Below are 27,040 nucleotides of genomic sequence, written 5' to 3'. Positions count from 1 at the left end.
CCACTGTTCGGAGGCCTGTACATAACTCCCATTATGTTTTTTTTGCCTTTGTGGTTCCTCAACTCTACCCGCACAGACTCCACATCATCCGACCCCATGTCGTTTAGTGCTATTGATTTAATTTCATTCCTAATTAACAAGGCAACCCCGCCCCCTCTGCCCACCTCTCTGTCTTTTCGATAGGTTGTGAATCCCTGGATGTTTAAATACCAGTCATGAACCCCCTGCAACCATGTCTCTGTGATGCCTACCACATCATACCTGCCAGTCACAATCTGGGCCACAAGCTCATCTACCTTGTTCCGTACACTGCGCGCATTTAAATATAGCACCTTTAATTCTCTATTGACTGTCCCTTTTTGTTTTCTTAGTGTGGTGGACCTTGGTTTACTGAGCCTTTCCATACACTGTGTCATATTTTGTGGGATGGGGACTATTGTAACCTCTCCTGAGTTCTGTCTTTTCGTGCTTTTTTGTATTCCTAAGCAGCTACGCTTCCCACTGATTACTTCATCTCTTGATTCCCTGACTTTCCATTCCCCCCCAACTCAACAGGGTTAAGTACAAAACACAGTCCAGAAAAACAACCCTCCATACCCCACTCCCCCCCCGTACATAAATAATAAATTAACACTTACACCCCGACTTAATACAGGTATATACCCCCCCTCAGACCCTCCAGTGTAAATAACAAAAAAATATAAAGTGACCCACCACCCCCGCCCCCCACCCGAGTTGCTGCTGCCATTGACCAGTGTCTACCGCTCTGCCAAGGAGTCTAAGAACGGTTGCCACCGCCTAAAGAACCCTTGTACCGACCCTCTCAAGGCGAATTTCACCCTCTCCAACTTAATAAACCCCACCATATCGTTGATCCAGGATTCCATGCTTGGGGGCCTTGCATCCTTCCACTGAAGAAGAATCCTTCGCCGGGCTACCAGGGACGCAAAGGCCAGAATACTGGCTTCTTTCGCCTCCTGCACTCCCGGCTCCTCTGCCACCCCAAATATTGCGAGCCCCCAGCACGGTTTGACCCTGGATCCTACCACCCTGGACTGTGTGTGGCCGTAGCCGCGAGAATTCCGCCACCTGCCGTCTGGCAAACGCCCTTACCTGGAAGTACCTAAAGGTGTTCCCCGGGCGGTAGCCCGTACTTCTCCTCCAGCTCACCCAGGCTCGCGAACTTCCCGTCCACAAACAGGTCCCCCAACTTTTGTATCCCTGCCCTGTGCCACCCCGCAAACCCTCCACCTGTTCTTCCCGGGGCGAACCGGTGGTTCCCCCGTAATGGGGTCCCCGCCTCCACTGCCTCCAACTTTTGTATCCCTGCCCCCAAATTTTGAGCGCAGCCACCACCACCGGGCTCGTGGTATACCTCCTCGGAGGCAGCGGCGCCGTTGCCAGCGCCCCCAGACTCGTACCCACACAAGACGCCGTCTCCAGCCTCTTCCATGCAGCCCCCTCCCCCTCCATCACCCACTTGCACACCATCGTTGCATTGGCGGCCCAGTAGTATCCACAGAGGTTGGGCAGCGCCAGTCCCCCCCATCTCTACTCCGCTCCAACACCCTGCTCACCCTCGGAGTCCCTCGCGCCCACACAAACCCCATTATACTCCTGTTAACCCGCCTGAAAAAAGCCTTCAGCATAAACACGGGGAGGCACTGGAACAGGAACAAAAACCTTGGGCGCACCGTCATTTTGACTGACTGCACCCTACCCGCCAAGGACAGCGGCAACGGTCCCACCTCTTGAACTCCTCCTCCATTTGCTCCACCAGCCTTGTAAAATTAAGCCTATGCAGGGTCCCCCAGCTCCTGGCCACCTGGACTTCCAAATACCTGAAGCTCCTCTCCGCCTTTTTTAGTGGGAGCTCATCAATCCCCCTCTCCTGGTCCCCTGGATGAACTACGAACCGCTCGCTCTTCCCCATGTTGAGCTTGTACCCCGAAAAGTCCCCGAATTTCCTAAGAATCCTCACTACCTCCGGCATTCCTCCCACCGGGTCCGCCACATACAGCAGCAGGTCGTCCGCATAAAGTGACACCCTATGCTCCTCCCTACCACGCACCAACCCCCTCCAGTTCCTTGACTCCCTCGGTGCCATAGCCAGGGGTTCAATCGCCAGTGCGAAGAGCAGGGGGGATAAGGGACACCCCTGTCTCGTCCCCCAGTGCAACCGAAAGTACTCGGACCTCCTCCTGTTTGTGGCCACACTCACCATCGGGACCTCATACAGCAGCCTAACCCACCTGACAAACCCCTCCCCAAACCTGAACCTCTTCAGCATCTCCCACAGGTACCCCCACTCTACCCTATCGAAGGCTTTCTCGGCGGATCCTTTTAGGGTGGAGATCAACCTCTCCACCCTGTGCCCTGACGTGGCGGAGGGACCTGCTGGAATTATTAACGCTTGAAAAGGTGAAAGTTGAACTGAGGGGAAAGATGGAGGTATTCTACAATTCATGGGCGTTATTCATTATGCACTTTCGAGAACTGGATCGCATCAAACATTAGGGGGGTTGTAGGCTGGGAGGGTTGGGGGCGAGGGACTGCATGTGTCAATGGTGACTATGGGTGATTCTTGATTCCTCTTTGTCGGGCTAATGTCTGGGGTTTGGTGGGAGGATGGAATCGTTGTGATTGATATGGCGATTGACATTACATTCGTTACTTATTATTGTTTTTTGTTGGGTGTAAATTTCGGAGAAAATGTGAAAAAGAACATAAGAACACAAGAACTAGGAGCAGGAGTAGGCCATCTGGCCCCTCGAGCCTGCTCCGCCATTCAATGAGATCATGGCTGATCTTTTGTGGACTCAGCTCCACTTTCCGGCCCGAACACCATAACCCTTAATCCCTTTATTCTTCAAAAAACTATCTATCTTTATCTTAAAAACATTTAATGAAGGAGCCTTTACTGCTTCACTGGGCAAGGAATTGCATAGATTCACAACCCTTTGGGTGAAGAAGTTCCTCCTAAACTCAGTCCTAAATCTACTTCCCCTTATTTTGAGGCTATGCCCCCTAGTTCTGCTTTCACACGCCAGTGGAAACAACCTGCCCGCATCTATCCTATCTATTCCCTTCATAATTTTATATGTTTCTATAAGATCCCCCCATATCCTTCTAAATTCCAACGAGTACAGTCCCAGTCTACTGAACCTCTCCTCGTAATCCAACCCCTTCTGCTTTGGGATTAACCTAGTGAATCTCCTCTGCACACCCTCCAGTGCCAGTACATCCTTTCTCAAGTAAGGAGACCAAAACTGAACACAATACCCCAGGTGTGGCCTCACTAACACCTTATACAATTGCAGCAGAACCTCCCTAGTCTTAAACTCCATCCCTCTAGCAATGAAGGACAAAATTCCATTTGCCTTCTTAATCACCTGTTGCACCTGTAAACCAACTTTTTGCGACTCATGCACTAGCACACCCAGGTCTCTCTGCACAGCAGCATGTTTTAATATTTTAGCATTTAAATAATAATCCCTTTTGCTGTTATTCCTACCAAAATGGATAACCTCACATTTGTCAACATTGTATTCCATCTGCCAGACCCTAGCCCATTCACTTAACCAATCCAAATCCCTCTGCAGACTTCCAGTATCCTCTGCACTTTTTGCTTTACCACTTATCTTAGTATCGTCTGCAAACTTGGACACATTGCCCTTGGTCCCCAACTCCAAATCATCTCTGTAAATTGTGAACAGTTGTAGGCCCAACACTGATCCCTGAGGGACACCACTAGCTACTGATTGCCAACTAGAGAAACACCCATTAATCCCCACTCTTTGCTTTCTATTAATTAACCAATCCTCTATCCATGCTACTACTTTCCCCTTAATGCCATGCATCTTTATCTTATGCAGCAATCTTTTGTGTGGCACCTTGTCAAAGGCTTTCTGGAAATCCAGATATACCACATCCATTGGCTCCCCGTTATCTACCGCACTGATAATGTCCTTAAAAAATTCCACTAAATTAGTTAGGCACGACCTGCCCTTTATGAATCCATGTTGTGTCTGCCCAATGGGACAATTTCCATCCAGATGCCTCGCTATTTCTTCCTTGATGATAGATTCCAGCATCTTCCCTACTACCGAAGTTAAGCTCACTGGCCTATAATTACCCGCTTTCTGCCTACCTCCTTTTTTAAACAGTGGTGTCATGTTTCCTAATTTCCAATCCGCCGGGACCACTACAGAGTCTAGTGAATTTTGGTAAATTATCACTAGTGCATTTGCAATTTCCCTAGCCATCTCTTTTAGCACTCTGGGATGCATTCCATCAGGGCCAGGAGACTGGTCTACCTTTAGCCCCATTAGCTTGCCCATCACTACCTCCTTGGTGATAACAATCCTCTCAAGGTCCTCACCTGTCATATCCTCAAAAAGGAGAATAAAAAAAAAAAATTATTAAAAAAAAAAAGAATTAGGAGCAGAAGTAGGTAATTCAATCGCTTCTTGGCCTTTTGGCTGAGATGAGCGTGAGGTCAGGTGTAATGCCTGGATCTGGTTTGCCTCTTGTGGGGACATGAATTGGATTGAATTTGATAGTTTTTTTGGAGCAGGCAAGGAGCTGGATTAGGGGTTCGCCCCTGTCCACACTCTTGAGCTCCGGCTTTGTAACTCTGATAAAGTAATTTTAAAAAGTAGGCAATTCAGCCCATTGGGGGCCGCATGGTGGCGCAGTGGTTAGCAGTGCAGCTTCATGCTGCCGAGGTCCCAGGTTCGATCCCAGCCCTGATTCACTGTCCGTGTGGAATTTGCACATTCTCCCAGTGTTTGCGTGGGTTTCACCCCCACAACCCAAAGATGTGCAGGGTAGGTGGATTGGCCACGCTAAATTGCCTCTTATTTGAAAAAATAATGAATTAGGTACTCTAAATCTAGAAAAAAATTCAGCCCATTGAGCCTAGCCTGCCATTTAATCAGATCATGGCTGATCTCTTCGTGGTCTCAAATCCACTTCCCTTCCTGTTCCCGATATCCCTTTAACCCATTTTTAAAATCAGAAATATATCTATCTCCTTCTTGAAACCATTTAATGACTCAGATTCCACCGTACTATGGGGTAGCGAGTTCCACAATTCACCGTCTTCTGTGAGGCAGTACAGTGGCACAGTGGTTAGCACTGCTGCCTATGACGAATGTGATATAAAATAGTTACTTTAGAGATATTAGTTAATGTAATGTAGAGATAGGCCAGTCTAATCCCGGTGAGTTCACAGACAAAGGATTTCAGACTGCATGGCAAAGGAAGAGGTGTGTCCACCAAAGGAGGAGAAAAGGATGCTGGGTAATAGGGGCCAGAGGAAGGGATTGGAAGTGAGCCAATTAGAGTGTATGGATAGGTCAGGAGGGGTATAGGATGACCTATGGGAATCGTGTATGTGAAACTTGATGCCATTTGAATGTATCAGTAGAGACTTCTTTGTTCTACAGACTCACTTGATTCCAGAGGTGTACGAAGCAAGATGTGCTTTGTACCGCTGTGAACTGAGTCAGGCTTGCAAGCCAAATAAAATAACTAATGCTATACCTGCAAATCCATCTCAACTTTTATTGAGGCCAGACTGACGGGTAAAGAAATTTGGAATTTGTCACCTACGGCACTGAGGACCCGGGTTCGAATCCCGGCCCTGGGTCACTGTCCGTGTGGAGTTTGCACATTCTCCCCGTGTCTGCGTGGGTTTCACCTCCACAACCCAAAAAGATGTGCAGGTTAGGTGGATTAGCCACGCTAAATTGCGCCTTAATTGGGAAAAAAAAATTTGGGTACTCTAAATTTATTTAAAAAACAAACCTCGGTCAGATCCTCTCTCATCTTTCTTAACTCCAGCAAGTACAAGCCCAAACGGTTTAATCTCTCATACATCAACCTGCTAATGCCCTGAATCAATCTGATAAATCACCTCGGAACTGCCTCCAGTGCCACCATATGCTTCCTCAAATAGGGAGATCAAAACTGGACACAATACTCCGGATGTGGTCTCACCAACACCCTATACAATTGCAACAACCATTCTCTACTTTTATACACCAGTCCTTTTGCAATAAATGCCAACATTTGTCTTTTTAATTACATGCTGTACCTGCATACCGACATACTGTGATTCATGCCAGCCAGATCACTTGCCCAGACGCACTTTGAATCTGTTTTCCATTTAGATAATAATTTGCCTTTCTATTTTTTCAGCATAAATGGATAACCTCACACTTTACTACATTAAACTCCATCTGCCAAATTTTCGTCCAATCTAGCCTATCTGAATCCATCAGTAAAATCTGTATCTCCTTTTCACTGCCTGCTTTCCCACCTATTTTAGTATCATCTGCAAATTTTGCTATGTTACCCACTGCCCCTGCTTGAAGATTATTTATATAGATTGTGAACAGTTGGGATCCGAGGACTGATCCCTGCGGCACCCCGCTAATTACAGTTCCCAGCCAGTAAAGAACGCATTTATCCCGACAGTCAGCTTTCTGTCAGTCAGCCAATCCTTAATTCAATTCTTCCCCCAATCCCCTTCTGGATCAGAATGGCATGAGAAAAGGAGAGAGATGTGGAATTAAAAAATATGCAAATGGTAGTTCTGGTTTAGGATTGCAGCCATTTTAGGTATAATGGAACAAGAGAATAAGTAACTAATTTTTTCCTTCATTTCTGAAGTAAAATCAGTGAATAGAAATACAATTAATAAACTCTTGCACAGAGATGAATTTCAGAAAGCAGTCAGTATCCAGTGATGTACGCAGGATGCTTGATTGAAGAGAACAGTTTTACAAATTCACCCACAGGATACAGTAAAATTTGCACTGAGCAGTTTTAGAGTACCCAATTCTTTTTTTTTCCAGTTAAGGTGCAATTTGCGTGGCAATCCACGCATCCTGCACATTTTTGGGTCGTGGGGATGAGATCCACGCAAAAACAGGGAGAATGTACAAACTCCACACGGACAGTGAGTCGGGGACAGGATCAAACCTGGGTCCTCAGTGCCGTGAGGGAGCAGTGCGAACCACTGCGCCATCCAGCACGGAGCAGTTTTGCTATATGGTAATGAGACCAAAACTCAAATCCATGATGTTCATGATTTTTTTTTTTTTTTTTTTTTTAATGGCGGTAGAAATCTCACTTTCTCATGAGCAAGGATTTATTCCCAGTCAGTTCTCAGGAGAAGTTGTACATCACACATGACCTCGCTAATATGAGAACACAGTGCCAGTCAGGGATACAGTTTAAAATAAGTAATGAACCTGTCCCATATAACTCTTGAGTGTTTACTTGCCCCAGTTCATTTGCTGTTACTGGACAACAGCATTTCAAACGAATGTAAGAATAACTTTAAACAGAAGTTTAAAAATTACTTAAAGCATCATCATACATTATAAAACAGATAATTCCCAAGCCAATTAAGCATTCATGCAGAAATTGAATCTTACATACTTAGCCCTTCACTGGAAAGGAACTGGAACACATATCCAGAAACACATGCTACAAGAGACTTTGAGAAAGAAGCTTACATATGTCATTGGTCAATATCTTGACACATCCCTTTTGGGAAGCTTGTTTATGCTGATATCGGTTTTTAAACATTCATATAGTGGTTTTATATAAGAAGTTGCACAATTCAAAGGACCAAACAGATAAACTGTTCAATTCCATTCTTCACCTCAAGAAAGTCCAACTTAGAGTTTTCTCTCCTACCTTTCTAAAATGGGATAAATGATCTGAGATGCAAACCAAGGCCGCATTTCAACTCTAAAGAGAAGTCACAGACACAATCTTTTTTTAAAAGCAGCACACTAAATCTCCCTAATGCTGATCGCTTAAGCTGCACTATTTAGCATGATTGCTGCAGGTTTCGTCATTCGGTCAAATTATCCTTAAATTGGTTACAAATTGGTGCCAAAATCTTTTTTTTAATAAATTTAGAGTACCCAATTCATTTTTTCCAATTAAGGGGCAATTTAGCGTGGCCAATCCACCTGGCCTGCACATCTTTGGGTTGTGGGGGCGAAACCCACACAAACATGGGGAGAATGTGCAAACTCCCAGAGTCAGGATCGAACCTGGGACCTCGGCGCCGTAAGACTGCAGTGCGACCACTGCGCCACCGTGCTGCCCTTACTTACTGTGCCAAAATCTAACAATTACCACCCACACCTTTCACTGAAAGAAAAACATTTTTTTTAGACGGTGGCAACTGTGAGCATAACTTTGGCAGGACATAGAGGTGCAAAGTAAACTTTCTGCAACTAAACAAAGTTCCAGCAGCAAAAGAAATACAAGTTTGGAAAACAGCAAGGAGTGACTTGAATAAAGTCTAATCAAAATATGTCTGGAGTATTGTTATAAATGAAATCATGTTATATTAATGACTGTACAAAAACTGAATGCACATTTCGAAGGATGGAACAATGAAAAGGAGAAAAACTCTCAAATAGAAGCTTCAGTGAAGCTCCACCCAACTACCACGCAGTGTATATACCCTCAAATACAGGCTTTTCTGCTGTTTCCATCATGTGTCAGTTACATCCAATAAAATGGACAGGTGACGCTCGCAAACCATTTCTTCCTCTTGACTGGCTTGGATCAATCTTTTAAACTCTTTCAGTTTGTCCGATAGTGTCATTGTTGAATCGTTCATCCAATCCGAATTATTCATACGGACGTCCTTACTCTGTCCATTACTAATAACCTCCTAGGATGAGAAAAAAATAAAAAACAGGATTAGGTAACATCAGGTTTCCAATCTGAGACAGAAAATAGGAGCAGAACTGAAGAGCAAATCAATTGAGTTGTAAGAAGAACTGTTGCACATCAAACCAAACAAAGTAGCAATAATCGGAATCCTCAAACCTGTGGTGTGATTGGAGTAGAAACTAGGTGCATGGGAACAACAATTTCATCAGCAGAGACCAAGGTCTGTGGGAGGTAAAGGGGGAGAGCAATCGAATCCAAAGGACTCTCTTCCAGCCAGCAATATAGTTGCTCCTCACACCTGGAAATGGCACAAACATGAAATTATCTCTAAATACATTTCAAATTGAATGGTGCAATTGCAGCTAATCTCACACAATAAAACATCTGAGAACGGCTGTGTTCTACTTGTGCTACAACACTAGGGGGAGCACTTCGTGCACATGCACAGTTGCAGTCTCTGTTACCGTCAGCTGCATGCATTAAAATGAATACTTTTGCTAAACAAAGACTAACAATAAGTCGTTGTTTGGTGGCACAGAATGAGTATTTCTTGAGTTTTTCATCTTGCACTCATCAGGACAAAGACCAAATATAAAGGAATCAATTTATACTTCATAAGAGAGCGTTGATTGGTTGGTAAGTGGACTCTGATTGGTAAAGGCATTGCCATGGAGAATGCATCAGTTAACTGGTGACTGACAGTTAACTGCCAAGCCTTGTTTAAATTCAAACCCGGCAGGTTGACTCTGGTCAAGGCATAGCCCTGGGGAATAAACCAGAGAATGGCAGTGAATGCAATTGCCAACCAATCAGCACTCTCTTCTCATGGAGTGCAAATTGTTGTTCCCTTCACATTTGGTATTATTGCGATTTGTCCTGTTGAGTGCAAGATGGAAAGCTTCAACAAAGTATTTTTTCAGCAATACTAACAATCAAGTTCAATGTACCCACTTTTTTAAAATAAATGTTTTATTAAAGTTTTCCAATGAACGTTTTTATATAACAAAAATAGAAATACAGATAATAATCAACAATAACAATAAACATATCCTAAAGCTTACAGTGAAACTACTCAAACAGATTTTTTTTTAAAAAAACAGAACAAGGTGGGTTTTATCTCCATGCCCAACTCACATTATATCAACAGTACCCCAGCCTGAACCTCCCCCCCCCTCCCCAGGATGCTGCTGCTGACACTTACTACTCCCCTCGAAAGTCAAGGAAAGGTTGCCACCGCTGGGAGAACCCCATCAAGGACCCTCTACTTTATTCGCTCCAGGCCGAGGAACCCCGCCATATCGCTAACCTAGGTCTCCACACTCGGGGGTTTCGAGTCCCTCCACATTAGCAAGATCCATCTCCGGGCTACCAGGGAGGCAAAGGCCAGTACCTCGGCCTCTTTCGCTTCCTGCACTCCCGGATCCTCCGACACCCCAAATATCACTACTGTTGGACTTGCCTTCACCAGTGTCCAAAATCCTGGACATCACCCTCGCAAACCCCTGCCAGAATTCTTTAAGCGCCGGGCATGCCCAAAACATATGGGCATGGTTCGCCAGACTCCCTGCACATCTCGGGCACCTGTCCTCCACCCCAAAAAATTTACTCATTCTTGCCGCCCGATGCACCACCTTAAACTGAATTAAACTGAGCCTGGCACATGATGAGGAGGAGTTCACCCTGCCCAGGGCGTCGGCCCACAGGCCCTCCTCCCACTTGCCCTTCAACTCCTCCACTAAGGCTTCCTCCACCTCCTGCTGCTCCTGATATATGTCCGACACCTTCCCCTCCCCTACCCAGATGCCAGACACCACCCTGTCCTGGATCCTATGCGGGGGCAGCAGCGGAAATGTCCCCACCTGTTTTCTAAGAAAGTCCTGAACCTGGAGGTACCTGAACGGATTCCCCGGGGGCAGGCGGAACTCCTCCTCCAGCGCCTGCATGCTAGGGAAAGTCCTGTCTATAAACAGGTCTCCCATCCTCCGAATACCTGCCCTATACCAGCCTTGGTATCCCCCATCCAACCTACCCGGAGCAAATCTGTGGTTGTTCCGCATCGGGGTCCACACCGAGGCCCCCTCCTTTCCCCTGTGTCTTCTCCACTGCCCCCAGATCCTCAGTGCCACCGTCACCACCAGACTAGTGGTGTATCCCGCCGGCGAGAACGGCAGCGGTGCCTCTACACGACGCCGCCCCCTCCTCCATCATCCATTTCCTGATCATGGCCACATTGGCCGCCCGGTAATAATGGCAGAAGTTCGGCATAGCCAGTCCTCCCCCCCACCGCTACGCTCCAAGAATACCCTTTTGACTCGCGGGATTTTATTCGCCCACACAAATCCCGTCACAATCCTATTCACCCGCTTAAAGAAGGACTTGGTGATGAAAATGGGGAGGCACTGAAATTCGAAGAGAAACCTGGAGAGAACCGTCATCTCACAGTCTGCACCCTTGCCGCCAAGTGGGAGCATATCCCACCTTTTAAACTCTCCCACCATCTGCTCCACTAGCTGGGTTAAGTTGAGCTTGTGCAGGGCATCCCAGTTTCTGGCCACTTGTATCCCCAAGCACCTAAAGCTCCTCTCCAGTATCCTGAGCGGGAGCTCCCTCAGTCTCTCCTCCTGGCCCCTACCATGGACCACGAACAGCTCACTCATCCCCACGTTCAACTTATACCCCGAGAACCTCCCGAAGTCCCCCAGGATCCGCATGACCTCCCCCATCCCCTCTAACGGACATTGTCGGAGGGAGGATCCCTTTTTCCTTTGCCTCATTGAAGGTTTTCATCAGGAGCGAGCTCAACAGCTCCGAGAACCTCGTATAAAATTCTGCGGGGAAGCCGCCCGGGGCCTTGCCCGTCTGCATGCCTGCCAACCCGACTACCTCCTCCAACCCAATCGGGGCCCCCAGTCCCTGCACCCGCTCTCTTTCCACCCTTGGGAACCTCAACCGGTCCATGAACCGCCTCATCCCTTCCCCCTCCCCGGGGGGTTCCGACTCGTATAACCTTCCGTAGAACACCCTGAAGACTTCATTGACCCTCTCTGGGCTCAGCATCATGTTGCCTTCCCAGTCACGCAGTCCCCCAATCTCTCTGGCCGCCTCCCTCCTGTGCAGCTGGTGCGCCAGCATCCTACTCACCTTCTCCCCGTACTCATAAACTGCCCCCTTCCCTTTCCTCAGCTGCGCCTCCGCCTTCCCCGTGGACAGCAAGTCAAACTCTGCCTGTAATTTCCGGTGCTCGTTCAACAGCCCCCCCTCTGGGGCCTCCGCGTACCTCCTATCTACCCTGAGTATCTCTCCCACCAGTCTCTCCCTCTCCGCCCTCTCCTTCTTCTCTCTGTGGGGCCTAATGGAGATTAACTTTCCTCTAATGACCACCTTCAGAGGCTCCCAAACCACTGCCACCGTCACCTCTCCTGTGTCGTTCGCTCCCACATAATTCTCAATACTCCTCCTTATCCGCCTGCACACCTCTTCGTCCGCCATCAGCCCCACATCCAATCGCCAGAGAGGGTGCTGACCCCGTTCCGCCCCCAGTCGCAGGTCCACCCAGTGGTCCACCCACGGCATGATCCGAGACCGCAATGGCCGAGTATTCTGCCCCCTCCACCCTCGGGATTAACACCTTACTCAACACAAATAAGTCTATTCGCGAATAGACGTTATGGACATGGGAGAAAAAGGAAAATCCTCGGTCCTTGGCCGCGTAAACCTCCAGGGGTCCACTCCCCCCACCTGGCCCATTAACTCCCACAAGGCCCTGGCCGCCGCCGGCCTCTTTCCCGTTCTGGACTTGGAACGATCCAAGCTCGGATCCAAGACCGTATTAAAGTCCCCTCCCATAATCAGGTGACTTATCTCCAAGTCCGGGATCCTACCCAACATGCGCCTCATAAAGTCTGCATCGTCCCAGTTCGGGGCATATTCATTCACTAACACCACCCGCGCCCCCTGTAGCTTGCCACTCACCATTATATAATACCTGTCCCCCTGATCCGCCACAATGCTCCATGCCTCAAAAGCCACTCGTTTACTGACCAAAATAGCCACTCCTCTGGTCTTTGAGTCTAACCCAGAGTGAAACACCTGTCCCACCCATCCTTTCCTCAGCCTCGTCTGGTCCGCGAGCTTTAAGTGCGTCTCTTGCAACATGGCCACGTCCGCCTTCAACCCCTTCAAATGCGAGAGGAGACCGCTTGACCGGCCCATTCAGGCTCCTCACGTTCCACGTGATCAGCCTGGTTCGGGGTGTGGGGGGGGGGGGGAAACGGGGGACGACACCACCCCCACCCCCACCCCATCCCGCCCACTAGCCATCTCACTTTTTCGGCCAACCGCGTGCCCCCGCCTCCCTCCTCCAGCTCTTCCCCCCCCCCCCGGCGGCACCCCAGCCCGACTCTCCATCCATACCCCTCACCTGGCTCCCCTTCAGTCAGCATAGCAGCAGCCCCCCCCCCACAAAGCCCCCGCACCCCCCCCCCCCCCCCCCCCCTGCCAAGCATCCGCTTAGCTCTGGTTTCCCCCCCCCATTGTGCTTCCGTGAGTCAGCTCACCCATGCTGACCCTGACCGCTCCCGCCTCTTTATATCCACCCTTAACATGTTGCCTCCTTCGGCCACCCCCCCTTCCCCGCAGGGTAGAGGGGCAAGCGCCATCTGGGACCACCCCGTGCGCTGGACAGCCCGTCCCGGGCGTTTCCCACCCCCTAGCACCGAACACCTGGAAAACAAAACACCTGGAAAACAAGCAAAACAAACAACAAAACCCCCAACCAAACTCGGGCAGACATGCCCATAAACTTATGCTTTACCCGCCGTCCTCCCCTCGGTCCCTCCCCACCCGCACATTTCACCCCCATACAACAGTCCCTTAGTTCAGGTCCAGCTTCTCCTGCCTGATGAACGACCATGCCTCGTCTGGGTTATCAAACTAGTGGTGCCTGTCCTGGTATGTTACCCATGTTACCCGCGGGAAGGCTCCCGCGCCCATCAGCGTCCCCAACATTGTGGCCACGTACGCGCTCACGTCCGCCCCCTCCGCTCCTTCAGGAAGACCCAGGATCCACAGATTGTGGCTCCGAGATCTGCACTCAAGGTCATCCAGCCTCTCCTGCCATCTCTTATGGAGCGCCTCGTGCGCCTTCATTTTCACCGCCAGCCCAGGATCTTGTCCTCGTTCTCCGCCACCTTCCTCCTCGCCTCCTTGATCTCCTTCTCCTGCGCCTTCTGGGTCACCACAATTCTCTCCATGGAGGCCAGCATCTCCGTTTTCAGCTCCATGAAGCAGGTTTTAAGGAGCTCTTGCTGTTCTCTGGCCCACACCTCCCGATCTTCTCCGGCTGCCATTTTGTCCTCCCGGACCTTCTCGACCTTCTTCCCCGGGTTTGCACGTCTGCCGGCTCCGCTCCTGGTCCTTTCCATGCACCGGAGGGGGGGGGGGGCTGCCGTTCGCGTGACCTAGCAGGTCATGGCCACTACCGGAAGTCCATAGTACCCACTTTTAGGTCTACGCAGTAATGAATTGCAAGTTCATGAGGGGGGAGAGGAGCAGAGCATTAGTAATTGGGGACTCTATAGTCAGGGGCACAGATAGGAGATTTTGTGGGAGCGTGAGAGACTCACGTTTGGTATGTTGCCTCCCAGGTGCAAGGGTACGTGATGTCTCGGATCGTGTTTTCCGGGTCCTTAGGGGTAGGGGGAGCAGCCCCAAGTCGTGGTCCACATTGGCACTAACGACATAGGTAGGAAAGGGGACAAGGATGTCAGGCAGGCTTTCAGGGAGCTAGGATGGAAGCTCAGAACTAGAACAAACAGAGTTGTTATCTCTGGGTTGTTGCCCGTGCCACGTGATAGTGAGATGAGGAATAGGGAGAGAGAGCATTTAAACACGTGGCTGCAGGGATGATGCAGGCGGGAGGGATTCAGATTTCTGGATAACTGGGGCTCTTTCTGGGGAAGGTGGGACCTCTACAGACAGGATGGTCTACATCTGAACCTGAGGGGCACAAATATCCTGGGGGGGAGATTTGTTAGTGCTCTTTGGGGGGGTTTAAACTAATGCAGCAGGGGCATGGATTGTAGTTTTAGGGTAAGGGAGAATGAGAGTATAGAGGTCAGGAGCACAGATTTGACGTCGGAGGAGGGGGCCAGTGTTCAGGTAGGTGGTTTGAAGTGTGTCTACTTCAATGCCAGGAGTATACGAAACAAGGTAGGGGAACTGGCAGCATGGGTTGGTACCTGGGACTTCGATGTTGTGGCCATTTCGGAGACATGGATAGAGCAGGGACAGGAATGGATGTTGCAGGTTCCAGGGTTTAGGTGTTTTAGTAAGCTCAGAGAAGGAGGCAAAAGAGGGGGAGGTGTGGCGCTGCTAGTCAAGAGCAGTATTACGGTGGCGGAGAGGATGCTAGGTGGGGACTCTTCTTCCGAGGTAGTATGGGCTGAAGTTAGAAACAGGAAAGGAGAGGTCACCCTGTTGGGAGTTTTTTATAGGCCTCCTAATAGTTCTAGGGATGTAGAGGAAAGGATGGCGAAGATGATTCTGGATAAGAGCGAAAGTAACAGGGTAGTTATTATGGGAGACTTTAACTTTCCAAATATTGACTGGAAAGATATAGTTCGAGTACATTAGATGGGTCGTTTTTTGTACAGTGTGTGCAGGAGGGTTTCCTGAAACAATATGTTGACAGGCCAACAAGAGGCGAGGCCACGTTGGATTTGGTTTTGGGTAATGAACCAGGCCAGGTGTTGGATTTGGAGGTAGGAGAGCACTTTGGGGACAGTGACCACAATTCGGTGACGTTTACGTTAATGATGGAAAGGGATAAGTATACACCGCAGGGCAAGAGTTATAGCTGGGGGAAGGGCAATTATGATGCCATTAGACGTGACTTGGGGGGGATAAGGTGGAGAAGTAGGCTGCAAGTGTTGGGCACACTGGATAAGTGGGGCTTGTTCAAGGATCAGCTACTGCGTGTTCTTGATAAGTATGTACCGGTCAGGCAGGGAGGAAGGCGTCGAGCGAGAGAACCGTGGTTTACCAAGGAAGTGGAATCTCTTGTTAAGAGGAAGAAGGAGGCCTATGTGAAGATGAGGTGTGAAGTTTCAGTTGGGGCGATGGATAGTTACAAGGTAGCGAGGAAGGATCTAAAGAGAGAGCTAAGACGAGCAAGGAGGGGACATGAGAAGTATTTGGCAGGAAGGATCAAGGAAAACCCTAAAGCTTTCTATAGGTATGTCAGGAATAAGCGAATGACTAGGGAAAGAGTAGGACCAGTCAAGGACAGGGATGGGAAGTTGTGTGTGGAGTCTGAAGAGATAGGCGAGATACTAAATGAATATTTTTCGTCAGTATTCACTCAGGAAAAAGATAATGTTGTGGAGGAGAATGCTGAGCCCCAGGCGAATAGAATAGATGGCATTGAGGTACGTAGGGAAGAGGTGTTGGCAATTCTGGACAGGCTGAAAATAGATAAGTCCCCGGGACCTGATGGGATTTATCCTAGGATTCTCTGGGAGGCCAGGGAAGAGATTGCTGGACCTTTGGCTTTGATTTTTATGTCATCATTGGCTACAGGAATAGTGCCAGAGGACTGGAGGACAGCAAATGTGGTCCCTTTGTTCAAAAAGGGGAGCAGAGACAACCCCGGCAACTATAGACCGGTGAGCCTCACGTCTGTAGTGGGTAAAGTCTTGGAGGGGATTATAAGAGACAAGATTTATAATCATCTAGATAGGAATAATATGATCAGGGCTTTGTGAAGGGTAGGTCATGCCTCACAAACCTTATTGAGTTCTTTGAGAAGGTGACTGAACAGGTAGATGAGGATAGAGCAGTTGATGTGGTGTATAGGGATTTCAGCAAAGCGTTTGATAAGGTTCCCCACGGTAGGCTATTGCAGAAAATACGGAGGCTGGGGATTGAGGGTGATTTAGAGATGTGGATCAGAAATTGGCTCGCTGAAAGAAGACAGAGGGTGGTGGTTGATGGGAAATGTTCAGAATGGAGTACAGTCACAAGTGGAGTACCACAAGGATCTGTTCTGGGGCCGTTGCTGTTTGTCATTTTTATCAATGACCTAGAGGAAGGCGCAGAAGGGTGGGTGAGTAAATTTGCAGACGATACTAAAGTCGGTGGTGTTGTCGATAGTGTGGAAGGATGTAGCAGGTTACAGAGGGATATAGATAAGCTGCAGAGCTGGGCTGAGAGGTGGCAAATGGAGTTTAATGTAGAGAAGTGTGAGGTGATTCACTTTGGAAGGAATAACAGGAATGCGGAATATTTGGCTAATGGTAAAGTTCTTGAAAGTGTGGATGAGCAGAGGGATCTAGGTGTCCATGTACATAGATCCCTGAAAGTTGCCACCCAGGTTGATAGGGTTGTGAAGAAGGCCTATGGAGTGTTGGCCTTTATTGGTAGAGGGATTGAGTTCCGGAGTCGGGAGGTCATGTTGCAGCTGTACAGAACTCTGGTACGGCCGCATTTGGAGTATTGCGTACAGTTCTGGTCACCGCATTATAGGAAGGACGTGGAGGCTTTGGAGCGGGTGCAGAGATTTACCAGGATGTTGCCTGGTATGGAGGGAAAATCCTATGAGGAAAGGCTGATGGACTTGAGGTTGTTTTCGTTGGAGAGAAGAAGGTTAAGAGGAGACTTAATAAAGGCATACAAAATGATCAGGGGGTTGGATAGGGTGGACAGTGAGAGCCTTCTCCCGCGGATGGAAATGGCTGGCACGAGGGGACATAACTTTAAACTGAGGGGTAATAGATATAGGACAGAGGTCAGAGGTAGGTTCTTTGCGCAAAGAGTAGTGAGGCCGTGGAATGCCCTACCTGCTACAGTAGTGAACTCGCCAACATTGAGGGCATTTAAAAGTTTGTTGGATAAACATATGGATGATAATGGCATAGTGTAGGTTAGATGGCTTTTGTTTCGGTGCAACATCGTGGGCCGAAGGGCCTGTACTGCGCTGTATTGTTCTATGTTCTATGTTCTTGTATCCAGTCTACCTATCATTTTCAACGGTGCCCTCTGTAAAACAAACTTCTTATGATTCAGTAAATGATGAAGATACGACTTCCGGTGGCGGCCATGCTGTAGACGGCCGTGGACTAGGTGGCTCCCACGCTTATCTGAAGTCCCAATCGGACTTGCAATTTCAGTCCCAAAGTGCGTCTTCGACTTGTTAAAGTGCCGGCAGCTTTTTTTTCTCTTGCTTGTTTTCCTTTCTCTTAAAGCGGTACAGCATGCATCCAGTGAAGAGTAACGGTGGGGAAAGAAACGGCAGCCAACTGACCACGAGGCTCTGGAAAGTGTGGTCAAAGGCACGATGGTGGCCGGCCCGGAGCCTGTGCTCCCAGTCCAATGGTCTACTGCACAGTTGGTGGACTTCTTAACCTCACATTTCCAGAAACAGTGGATGGAAGCTTCCGCTGACCTGGTAATGGCCATTGACCCGATAAAAGCAACTGTGGAGAGGGTTGAGCAGAGTTTGGAGTCCCAGGGCGCTTTGCTCCTAAAAATGAATGAGTCTGTCGCCGAACACAAGGACCGGTTGGCCGTGATGGAAGCATAGCTTTCCCAGATTGCTGGCAGTTTTAAAAAGATGCGGGAAAGAGTGGACGAGCTAGAGAACCGTGAGCAGCGGCTGAATGTCCAGATAGTGGGTCTCCCGGAGGGGCTGGAAGGTTTGCAATCTTCGGAGTATGTCGCACAGATGCTACGGAAGCTGGTCGGGAAGGAAGTTTTAAATTGCCTCCCGGAGGTGGATCGCACAAAGAGGGCGTTGAGAAGGAAACCGAAGGCAGATGAACAACCAAGGTAGTGGTATGTCTGCAAAGATTCCTGGACATGGAAAAAATCCTGAGATGGGCTAGGCAGGAGAAGAAAAGAGCGTTGGTGGAGAGTGTTACCATGATATATCTCGAATGTGATGCGGAACTGGCTAAACGTCGTGCCGGTTTAAATAAAGTCAAGGTAGTTCTCCACAAGGTGTGAGATTTGGAATGCTGTATCCGCCCCACTTATGATTCATCTTTCGTAAAAAGGAATACTTCCTGAACACCCCGGAGGAGGCGGACAAGTTTCGACAAGACCAAGGGATTGGGAACTTGTAAATATGTTAAACTGTTAAAATGTTCTTGTTCTGGATTGCAGGGAACTGTCTATTAGTTTGATTGTTGTGTATTCTAATACTCTTACTAAGTATTCTATTCATCACTCTCCTCTCAGTTTTCTTCTTTTTTTGATGCGGGACGGGTGCTCATGAACTGGGGAGTGAGGGGAGGGGGGTGAGAGGAATTTGCTTACTTGGGCACTTTCCTTTTAATTTGTCTGGGATCGGGTATGGATGTTTTGGCGGGTTCCGGGTAGTTGTGGGTTTTGCGCTGGAGCCATCATGCTGGTGTGTAAACCAGTAAACGGAAGAGATGTGGGGGACAAAATGATGTAAGGAGGGTAGGGTTTCGCATATTTCTTTTGACTTAACTTGAGGGAGGGGTGTATGGGATAGAAGATGGTCTGAGTTTTCTTAAGGTGCTGCAAACTGGGAGTTGATGACAGTGGAAGCCTGGCGGTGGCAATATTAGGTGTGGCCCGAGGATCTGGGGAGTTTGTCTCAAACAAAAATATGGCTGATTGTCTGGTGTTGGGGGGTGGGGGCAGGTGCCCCCTCATTCGATTGATAACTTGGAATGTTCAAGGCCTGAATGGCCCTGTTAAAAGTTTGTGCATTTTGGCTCATCTGAAGAGACTGGGGCAGACAATTATTCTTCAGGAGACTCATTTGAAGGTGGCAGACCAGACAAAACTGAGAAGGGATGAGTTGGCCAGGTGTATCACTCTGGTCTGGATATGAAGGCGAGAGGGGTGGCCATAGTGGGAAGTAGACGGGTGACTTTCTCAATGAAGAGGTTCATTGCTGATCCGAGAATGGTAGATATGTGTTGGTAAGCAGGCGGTTGGAGGACTTCCCAGTGGTACTGTGCAATATATATGCCCCAAATTGGGACGGTGTGGACTTTATGAGGCGGGTTCCATCCCTGATATCGGACCTAGATTCGCACAAACTCATGGGGGGAGATTTTAATACAGTCTTGGATCCGGAGCTAGACCAATCAAGCCCTAGATCTGGGAGGACGTCAGCGATGGCTGGGGAGCTATCAAAATCCATGCAGCTCATGGGGGGGGGAGACGACCCATGGCGCTTTAGGAGGCCTAAGGCAAAAGCGTTTTCCTTTTTTCCCCACATGTCCACAAATGTTATTCCCGAATAGATTTTTTTGTTTTAGACAAGTCGCTGATTCCTAGAGTTGCGGGGACTCGGCTATTGTGGTGTCTGATCTCGCTCCTCACGAGGTAGACCTGCGGGGTGAGAAACCATCCACTTCTAGGCCCCAGTGGAGATTAGACACGCTCTCCTTGCGAATAAGGGATTGTGTGAGATTGGAAGATGTCATTCATAATTATATAGAATAGAACGACACTAGTGAGGTCTCCGACGGGGTCTTATGGGAAGCACTGAAGGCGGTGGCGAGGAGGGAACTTATTTTGATCGGGGCGCATCGGCTAAGGGTGGAGTGAGTAGAACAATCGAGATTGGTGGAGACGATCTTAGAAGTTGACCGTAAATTCCTAGAATCACAGGATGAAACACTGTTGAGGGAGTGTCAGAGGCTCCAGATGGAGTTTAATTTGGTCACCTCAGAGGAGGTGGTGAGACAGCTGCGCAGAGCCAGGGGGTTCTTGTACCAACATGGAGAGAAGTCTGGTAGGATGCTCACCCATTGACTGAGGAAGCAGACGGAGGCTCGGGTGAAAGGTAGACTGAGGGATTTGGGGGAGGGAGGAGACGCGGTCACGGACCTGCGGGGATTAATAAAATCTTTGCATCTTTTATCAAAGGCTATACCAATCAGAGCCACCATCGGGATACGAACTGACAAATGGATTCCTACATGATTTGGAGTTTCCAATGGTAGGTCAGGCTAGGGCGCAAGGATTGTGGGCTCCGATGACCTGTGGGAGCTGCTGAGAAGCGTGAATTCGATGCAGTCAAGGAAGGCCCCGGGATCGGACAGATTCCCAGTCAAAGTTTATAAACGTTTTGGTGGGCTGCAGGGTCCGTTGACGGTACGGATGTGCAATGAGGCGCTGGGGAGGGGCTCGCTCCCCCCTACGCTGTTGCAGGCCTCCACCTCCCTGATCCACAAAAACAAAAGGGTTCCTGGGTAATGTGGATCTTATTGTCCAATTTCCCTCCTGAATGTAGATGCAAAGCTTCTGGCCAAGATCTTGGTCACCCATATTGAGGGTTGTGTGCCGGAAGTGGTTGGAGGGGATCAAACTGACTTTATAAAAAGCAGAGCGTTGACATCTAATATTCGGAGGCTAATTGACGTTATCATGATGCCCGCTGGAGGAAATGATGTGGAGGTCGCACTGTCAATGGATGTTGAGAAGGCATTCGACCGAGTGGAGTGGGCATATCGTTTTGGATTCAGATGGGGATTTGTGGACTGGGTTAAATTGTTGTATACAGCCCCGAAAGCAAGCATCTTCACTAACGGGGTTAGTTCGGAGTACTTTACTCTGCAGCGTGGGACGAGGCAGGGATTCCCACTCTCCCCATTACTATTCGCCCTTGTGATAGAACCTTTAACAAGGGCTCTTCGGATGTCTGGAGAGTGGAGGGTATTAGGCGGCGGCAGAGAGGGGGGGGGTGGGGGGTGGAACATCGGCTTTCTTTATATGCGGATGAACTCCTACTGTATATTATCAATCCTTTGGAGTCTATTGATAAGATCCTGAGAATTCTGAATGAATTCAGCTCCTTCTCTGGACACAAGTACTGCGCTGTATTGTTCTATGTTCTATATTTAAAAGTTTATTGGATAAACATATGGATGATAATGGCATAGTGTAGGTTAGATGGTTTTTGTTTCGGTGCAACATCGTGGGCCGAAGGGCCTGTACTGCGCTGTATTGTTCTATGTTCTATGTTCTACAAGCTTAATACGGCAAAGAGTGAGGTGTTTTTGATTGCCTCCGGAGGGCAGGAGGGGTATTTTGAGTGGGCTCCCATTTCGCCTGGCTAGAAAGAGCTTCCACAATTTGGGGATTCAGGTGGTACGGGATTGGGCGCATCTTCACAAGCTCAATCTGATTAGTAGAGGGGATGAAAGGGGAGTTTAAAAGGTGGGACATTTTGCCTCTATCTTTGTCCGGAAGAGTTCAGACAAGTAAGATGTTGATCCTACCAAGGATCCTCTTTGTTTTTCAGAACCTCCAATCTTTCTGCCCAAATCCTTTTTCAGAAAGATTAACAGACTTGTCCTGGGCTGTGTGTGCGCGGGGAGGGTCCCCCGTATTAAAAGAGTTTGACTGGAGAGGAGTAGACTGGGGATGGCCTGGCTCTCCCCAATTTTCAGTGTTACTACTTGGCTGCTACTATTGTTTTGGTCCGAAGATGGTTGTTGGACCAGGGGTCAGTATGGTGCAGGGTGGAAGGGACTTCCTTAACGGCATTGGTTCTGGCTCCCCTTCCTTTTTCGCCAGGTAGGTATTCATCAAACCCAGTGTTGGTTTCCACTTTGAGGGTTTGGAACCAGTGGCGATTACATTTTGGTTTGAAGGGCATGTAGAGGAAGGCTCTGATTAGTGGCAACCACAGATTCATTCCAGAGCTCTTGGATGCCAGGAATGGGATCGCTTGGGGATCCACTACTTTCAGGACCTGTTCTTGGGTGGAATGTCTGCAGACCTAACTGAGCCGATGGAGGCCTATCAAATGTCTTGGAGTAATGAGTTTAGGTATCTTCAGATAAGTGATTTTTGAGCAAAGAGTTGAGTTCATTTCCAATGTTAACCCCCTTGGGTTTACAGGACAGGCTCCTCGCGGATGTTGAGATTGGAGGGGGTAAGATCTCCAACGTGTATGCTGAGTTGGCCAGTAGTGAGGAAGTCTCAATGGTGTTGATGCGGCAGAGTTGGGAAGAGGATTTGGGAGGCGCAGTGCAGGGCTGGATTTGGGGGTAAGCGTTGCGTAGAGTTAATGCTTCCTCATCTTCTGCTAGGCTCAGTCTCATACAGCTTAAGGTTGTGCACAGAGCGCTATGACACCGGCTAGGCTGAGCCATTTCTTCCCAGAAGTGGCTGATCAATGTATGCATTGTGCCGGATCCCCGGCGAAACATGGTCACATGTTCTGGTCCTGTCCAAAACTAGTGGGGTTTTGGAAGGGTGTTATTGTCTCGGGTGGTGGTCACCCCTTCTCCGTGGGTAGCTATCTTTGGTGTGTCTGAGGATTCTGGTGTCATGGTGGGAAAGGGGGTCAAGGTCGTGGCATTTGCCTCATTTCTTGCATGAAGGAGATTTTGCTGAATTGGCAGGCCGCAGAACCGCTAAGCACTGGGTCATGGGTATGGGACCTTGCTGAGTTCCTTCATTTGGAGAAGATCAAGTTCGCCATTAGAGGTTTGGATGAAGGGTTCTCCGTGACGTGGAAGCTGTCCATCGACTTTTTCAAGAACTACTAGACTGTCAGCAAGGGGGAAGGCAATAGTAATTTTGTTCACTGTTAAGGAGCAGGGGGGTTCATTATTTTGTTTTACCAAGAAATAAAAATGTTCACTTTCTTTCTCATTGAGGGCATTGCATCATATTTGTGTGTGTAATATATATATATATATATATATCTCCTGTTGTATTGTTATAGTGTTATATCATAGAATTTACAGTGCAGAAGGAGCCTTTCGGCCCATCGAGTCTGCACCGGTCCTTGGAAAGAGCACCCTACTTAAGCCCACGTCTCCACCCTATTCCCATAACCGAGTAACCTCACCTATATATTGTTAATATGGTGTGCGGTGTTTGTTGTTGTTTAATGTTATGGATTGTTCCTGATTTTGTATTCTCTTTCTGCTTTGGATATGCCTTCAATAAATTATCTTTAAACAAAAATGATGAAGATACATAATCAGAAAATTTCAGGAACACGAAATTCCCAACTTCCAATGAACTCAAGAGAATTGACTGTAATATCTAATTTAAGGACACTTGTTGGTTAAAAAAAAAAATCATTAACATGTTTTTAAAAAATTCATATGGGACTGGAGTCCTATTATCTAACAACTAACTAACCAGGCTGCATTGGAACTCCCTGCACAAAGGCAGAACACACATGGAAACTTCATTCTCATGATTTATATGCAATAGAAAGGCTATGTGCACAATGCCTGTTATTGCTGCCTGCAGCTGGGGAGAGACAAGCCTGTGGACACCCAAGCAATGCAACCTGTGGGAAAGGGGTGGCATTCAAGTCACTTCCACAGAGAGAAGAGGGAGGCTGGTACATTGAATATATTCAATGCTGAGTTTGAGGGATTTTTCTGATCAACAAGGAAGTTAAGGGTTTTCGGCAACAGGTAGGAAAGTAGAATAAAGCCATAATCAGATCAGCAATGGTCTTGTCAAATGGTGGTGCAGGCTCAATGGACCGAATGACCGACTGCTCCCATTTCTTTAGATCTCTGTTTGGCAAGCACCTGACAATTGAACAGGAATCGGCCAGTGCAAATGCAATTACAAAGTATGTTGCAACTTGGCAACCTTGCAACAAGCATCTCCTCAAAGTGACCTTGGCTCACTGGTTTCCCAGGCCTCACTCTCCTGCTCATTGCTTCCACTGGGCCCAGCTCTCCCGAACTCTATGCTGCTCCTGTTCGCTTTTCTTCAATCACAGGCTGGATCGCCTCCATGTTTGTTGCTGATAGGCTCAGTATTTTCACAATAACTTCATTGCAGTGTTAATGTAAGCCTACTTGTGACAATAATAAAGATTATTATTCCCCTTGATCAATCTTCCATTGCAACGTACCTGTTTGACCAGCATTTTCAAAACTGCTCCAGAGGCCGCACAGAGGGGCTTTGCGGGCCGCATGTGGCCCACGGGTCGTCTTGTGGACAAGCATGTTGTAGACCAAACCTTAACCACGCAGTACCAGTAGCTGAAGGAAACTTAGAAGTTTAAGCTCCTGGATATTCTTTTCTTTGAGTCAACAACAAAATGTATTTTGCATTACTTTGCCAAATGTGGAATGAGATAGTGGAAGAGCTATCACTGCTGTTTGTAAGAGTTTATAACACACGTTCAGCCCCAAGATCTGTCTTGCTATTGCTTTGTACTCTTCCAAACCACATCATTTACAGAAAGCATGCTCTTTGTTTCCCATATTTCTCCATTATCGTACCTCCTATTCTCTTCTCTTTCCATTTCAATTTCTGACAACAGTCGGTCTGGAAGAAGTTCTGCTGCTGTAGAAGTATGGGTGATATCCACAGCAGAAACACTCCTATCTGGAAGGCTTTCTTCAGGATTGACCTTCACAATATATGATTTACAGTCTGATCTCTGCTTAATCGAAGAGTGCACCTGCTGCTGTGATAACCTGGAAAACAGTACGAGATAAAAACAAAATTTATGGGAATTTTGTTATTTATTCTTTCATGGGTTGTGAGTATTGCCAACATTTGTTCCCATCCTGAATTGCTCTTGAACTCAGTGGCTTGCTAGACTATTTGAGGACAGTTAAGAGTCAACTACAGGTCACCAGGAAAAATGGAGGCTGGCACACCAGGGAAGGCCGCACTGCTTACGGCTGAAGAAATAACCAAGGTGATGGCTGCGGAATTTGAAAAGCAGTTGGCGCAGATTGCGAAATGCATGGAGACGGTGAGGAAGGAGATGAGGGAGGCTTTGAGTGTGCTGGTGGAGGAGGCGGTTTCCCCGGTGAGGACGGAGGTGGCGAGCGCAGTGGCGGAGGTGCGAGAGCAAGGGGAGGCGCTGAAGGAAGTGGAGGAGACGTTATTGCAGCACATGATCAACTTGCCTCGATGGGGAAAGAGATGCGGAAGGTGATGGATACTAACAAGGATCTGCGAGGAAAAATGGAAGACCTGGAAAACAGATCCAGGCGACAGAATTTGAGGATTGTGGGGCTGCCCGAAGGAGTTGAAGGACCGAAGCCGACTGAGTATTTTGCCGCGATGCTGGCAAAACTACTGGGGGAGAGGGAGGACCCCTCCCGATATGAACTGGATCGGGCTCATCAGTCGTGGAGGCCTGTACCAAAGGCGAGTGAGTCGCCAAGGGCAGTGACTCTGTGCTTCCGTAGGTACAGGGTGAAGGAGAAGGTCCTGAGCTGGGCCAAGCAGAAGCGGGTGGTGCAGTGGGCTGGAGCTGGTATACGTGTATACCAGGACTTTACGGTGGAGCTGGCAAGGAGGCGGGCTGCCTTCAACCGGGTGAAGAGGGCACTGTACATTAACAACGTGCGGCGCGGCATTGTATATCCAGCGAAGCTGAGGGTGACTTACAAGCTCAGGGACTTTTATTTTGGAACGGCGGAAGCAGCGGAGGAGTTTGCGAAAGCAGAATGACTGTGGCAGAACTGACAAATTGAGGAATGGCCATGTGCCGATGTAACCTCATGACTGGATTTTCTTCTTTTTTGTATCACTGCGGTGTAGAGATTAAAGGAGCCAAGGTGGTATATATTTGGACGAGGGAAGGGACGGGACTTTCACTCGAAATGAGAGTTCTTTGGGGTGTAGGTGGATTGGCGGGGTTTGTGTGCTAAAAGGGGATCTTTGGGCTTTCCTGGGGCCGGGCAAGTGGGAAAGGGACCCGCGCGGGGGCCTCCACGCTGGCCGGTTTAAGCCGGCCAGTGAACGGGAGTGAGGTGGGGGGTGGGGCTGCGGCCATCTGAGCCTGGCAGAACAGGGTCCGAGTGGTCTAGCCGGGGTGGAAAGTTGGGGGGGAAGGAACCGAGGGTAGGGGGAGGAGTTTTACAAGAGGCAGTGGACGGGAGGAGCTGGAGACCTGGGGTGGGGGGGTGGGAGCTGTGTAAGATTAAGGGTGACTACGGGTAATCCCTGATTTATTTTTGTCATTTGTTTATGTAAACATGCGGGTTGAAAAAAGGATCCGCTACAATGCGGGTCCTACAGACCAATCTCCCTCCTCAATGTAGATGCCAAGGTCTTGGCCAAGGTAATGGCAATGAGAATAGAGGAATGTGTCCCGGGGGTGGTTCATGAGGACCAAACTGGGTTTGTGAAGGGGAGACAGCTGAACGCGAACATACGGAGGTTGTTAGGGGTAATGATGATGGCCCCACCAGAGGGTGAAACGGAGATAGTAGTGGCGATGGATGCCGAGAAAGCATTTGATAGAGTGGAGTGGGATTATCTGTGGGAGGTGTTGAGGAGATTTGGGTTCGGAGAGGGGTATGTTAGATGGGTGCAGCTGTTGTATAGGGCCCCA

The 27,040-nt window shown here is 48.5% G+C and overlaps 1 protein-coding gene across 1 annotated transcript in view; it reads right to left on the bottom strand.

Annotated features, from left to right (window-relative positions):
* Positions 1-8,355: 8,355 nt before the first annotated feature.
* Positions 8,356-27,040, bottom strand: part of mcm3ap (minichromosome maintenance complex component 3 associated protein) — a 128,107-nt gene continuing 109,422 nt past the window's right edge. The window contains exons 27-29 of the mRNA XM_072483959.1: positions 24,966-25,163; positions 8,869-9,010; positions 8,356-8,710 (exon numbers count right to left, since the gene is read on the bottom strand). Of these exons, the coding sequence (XP_072340060.1) occupies positions 8,528-8,710; positions 8,869-9,010; positions 24,966-25,163 (523 nt within the window). The 3' untranslated portion in view covers positions 8,356-8,527. The remainder of the gene's footprint in view (positions 8,711-8,868; positions 9,011-24,965; positions 25,164-27,040) is intronic.

Source organism: Scyliorhinus torazame, chromosome 2, assembly GCF_047496885.1.
Source record: "Scyliorhinus torazame isolate Kashiwa2021f chromosome 2, sScyTor2.1, whole genome shotgun sequence".
In the NCBI taxonomy this organism is placed as follows: Eukaryota; Metazoa; Chordata; class Chondrichthyes; order Carcharhiniformes; family Scyliorhinidae; genus Scyliorhinus; species Scyliorhinus torazame.
The sequence above is the reverse complement of the archived record's forward strand: the minus strand, read 5'-3'. Positions and strand labels throughout refer to the sequence as shown.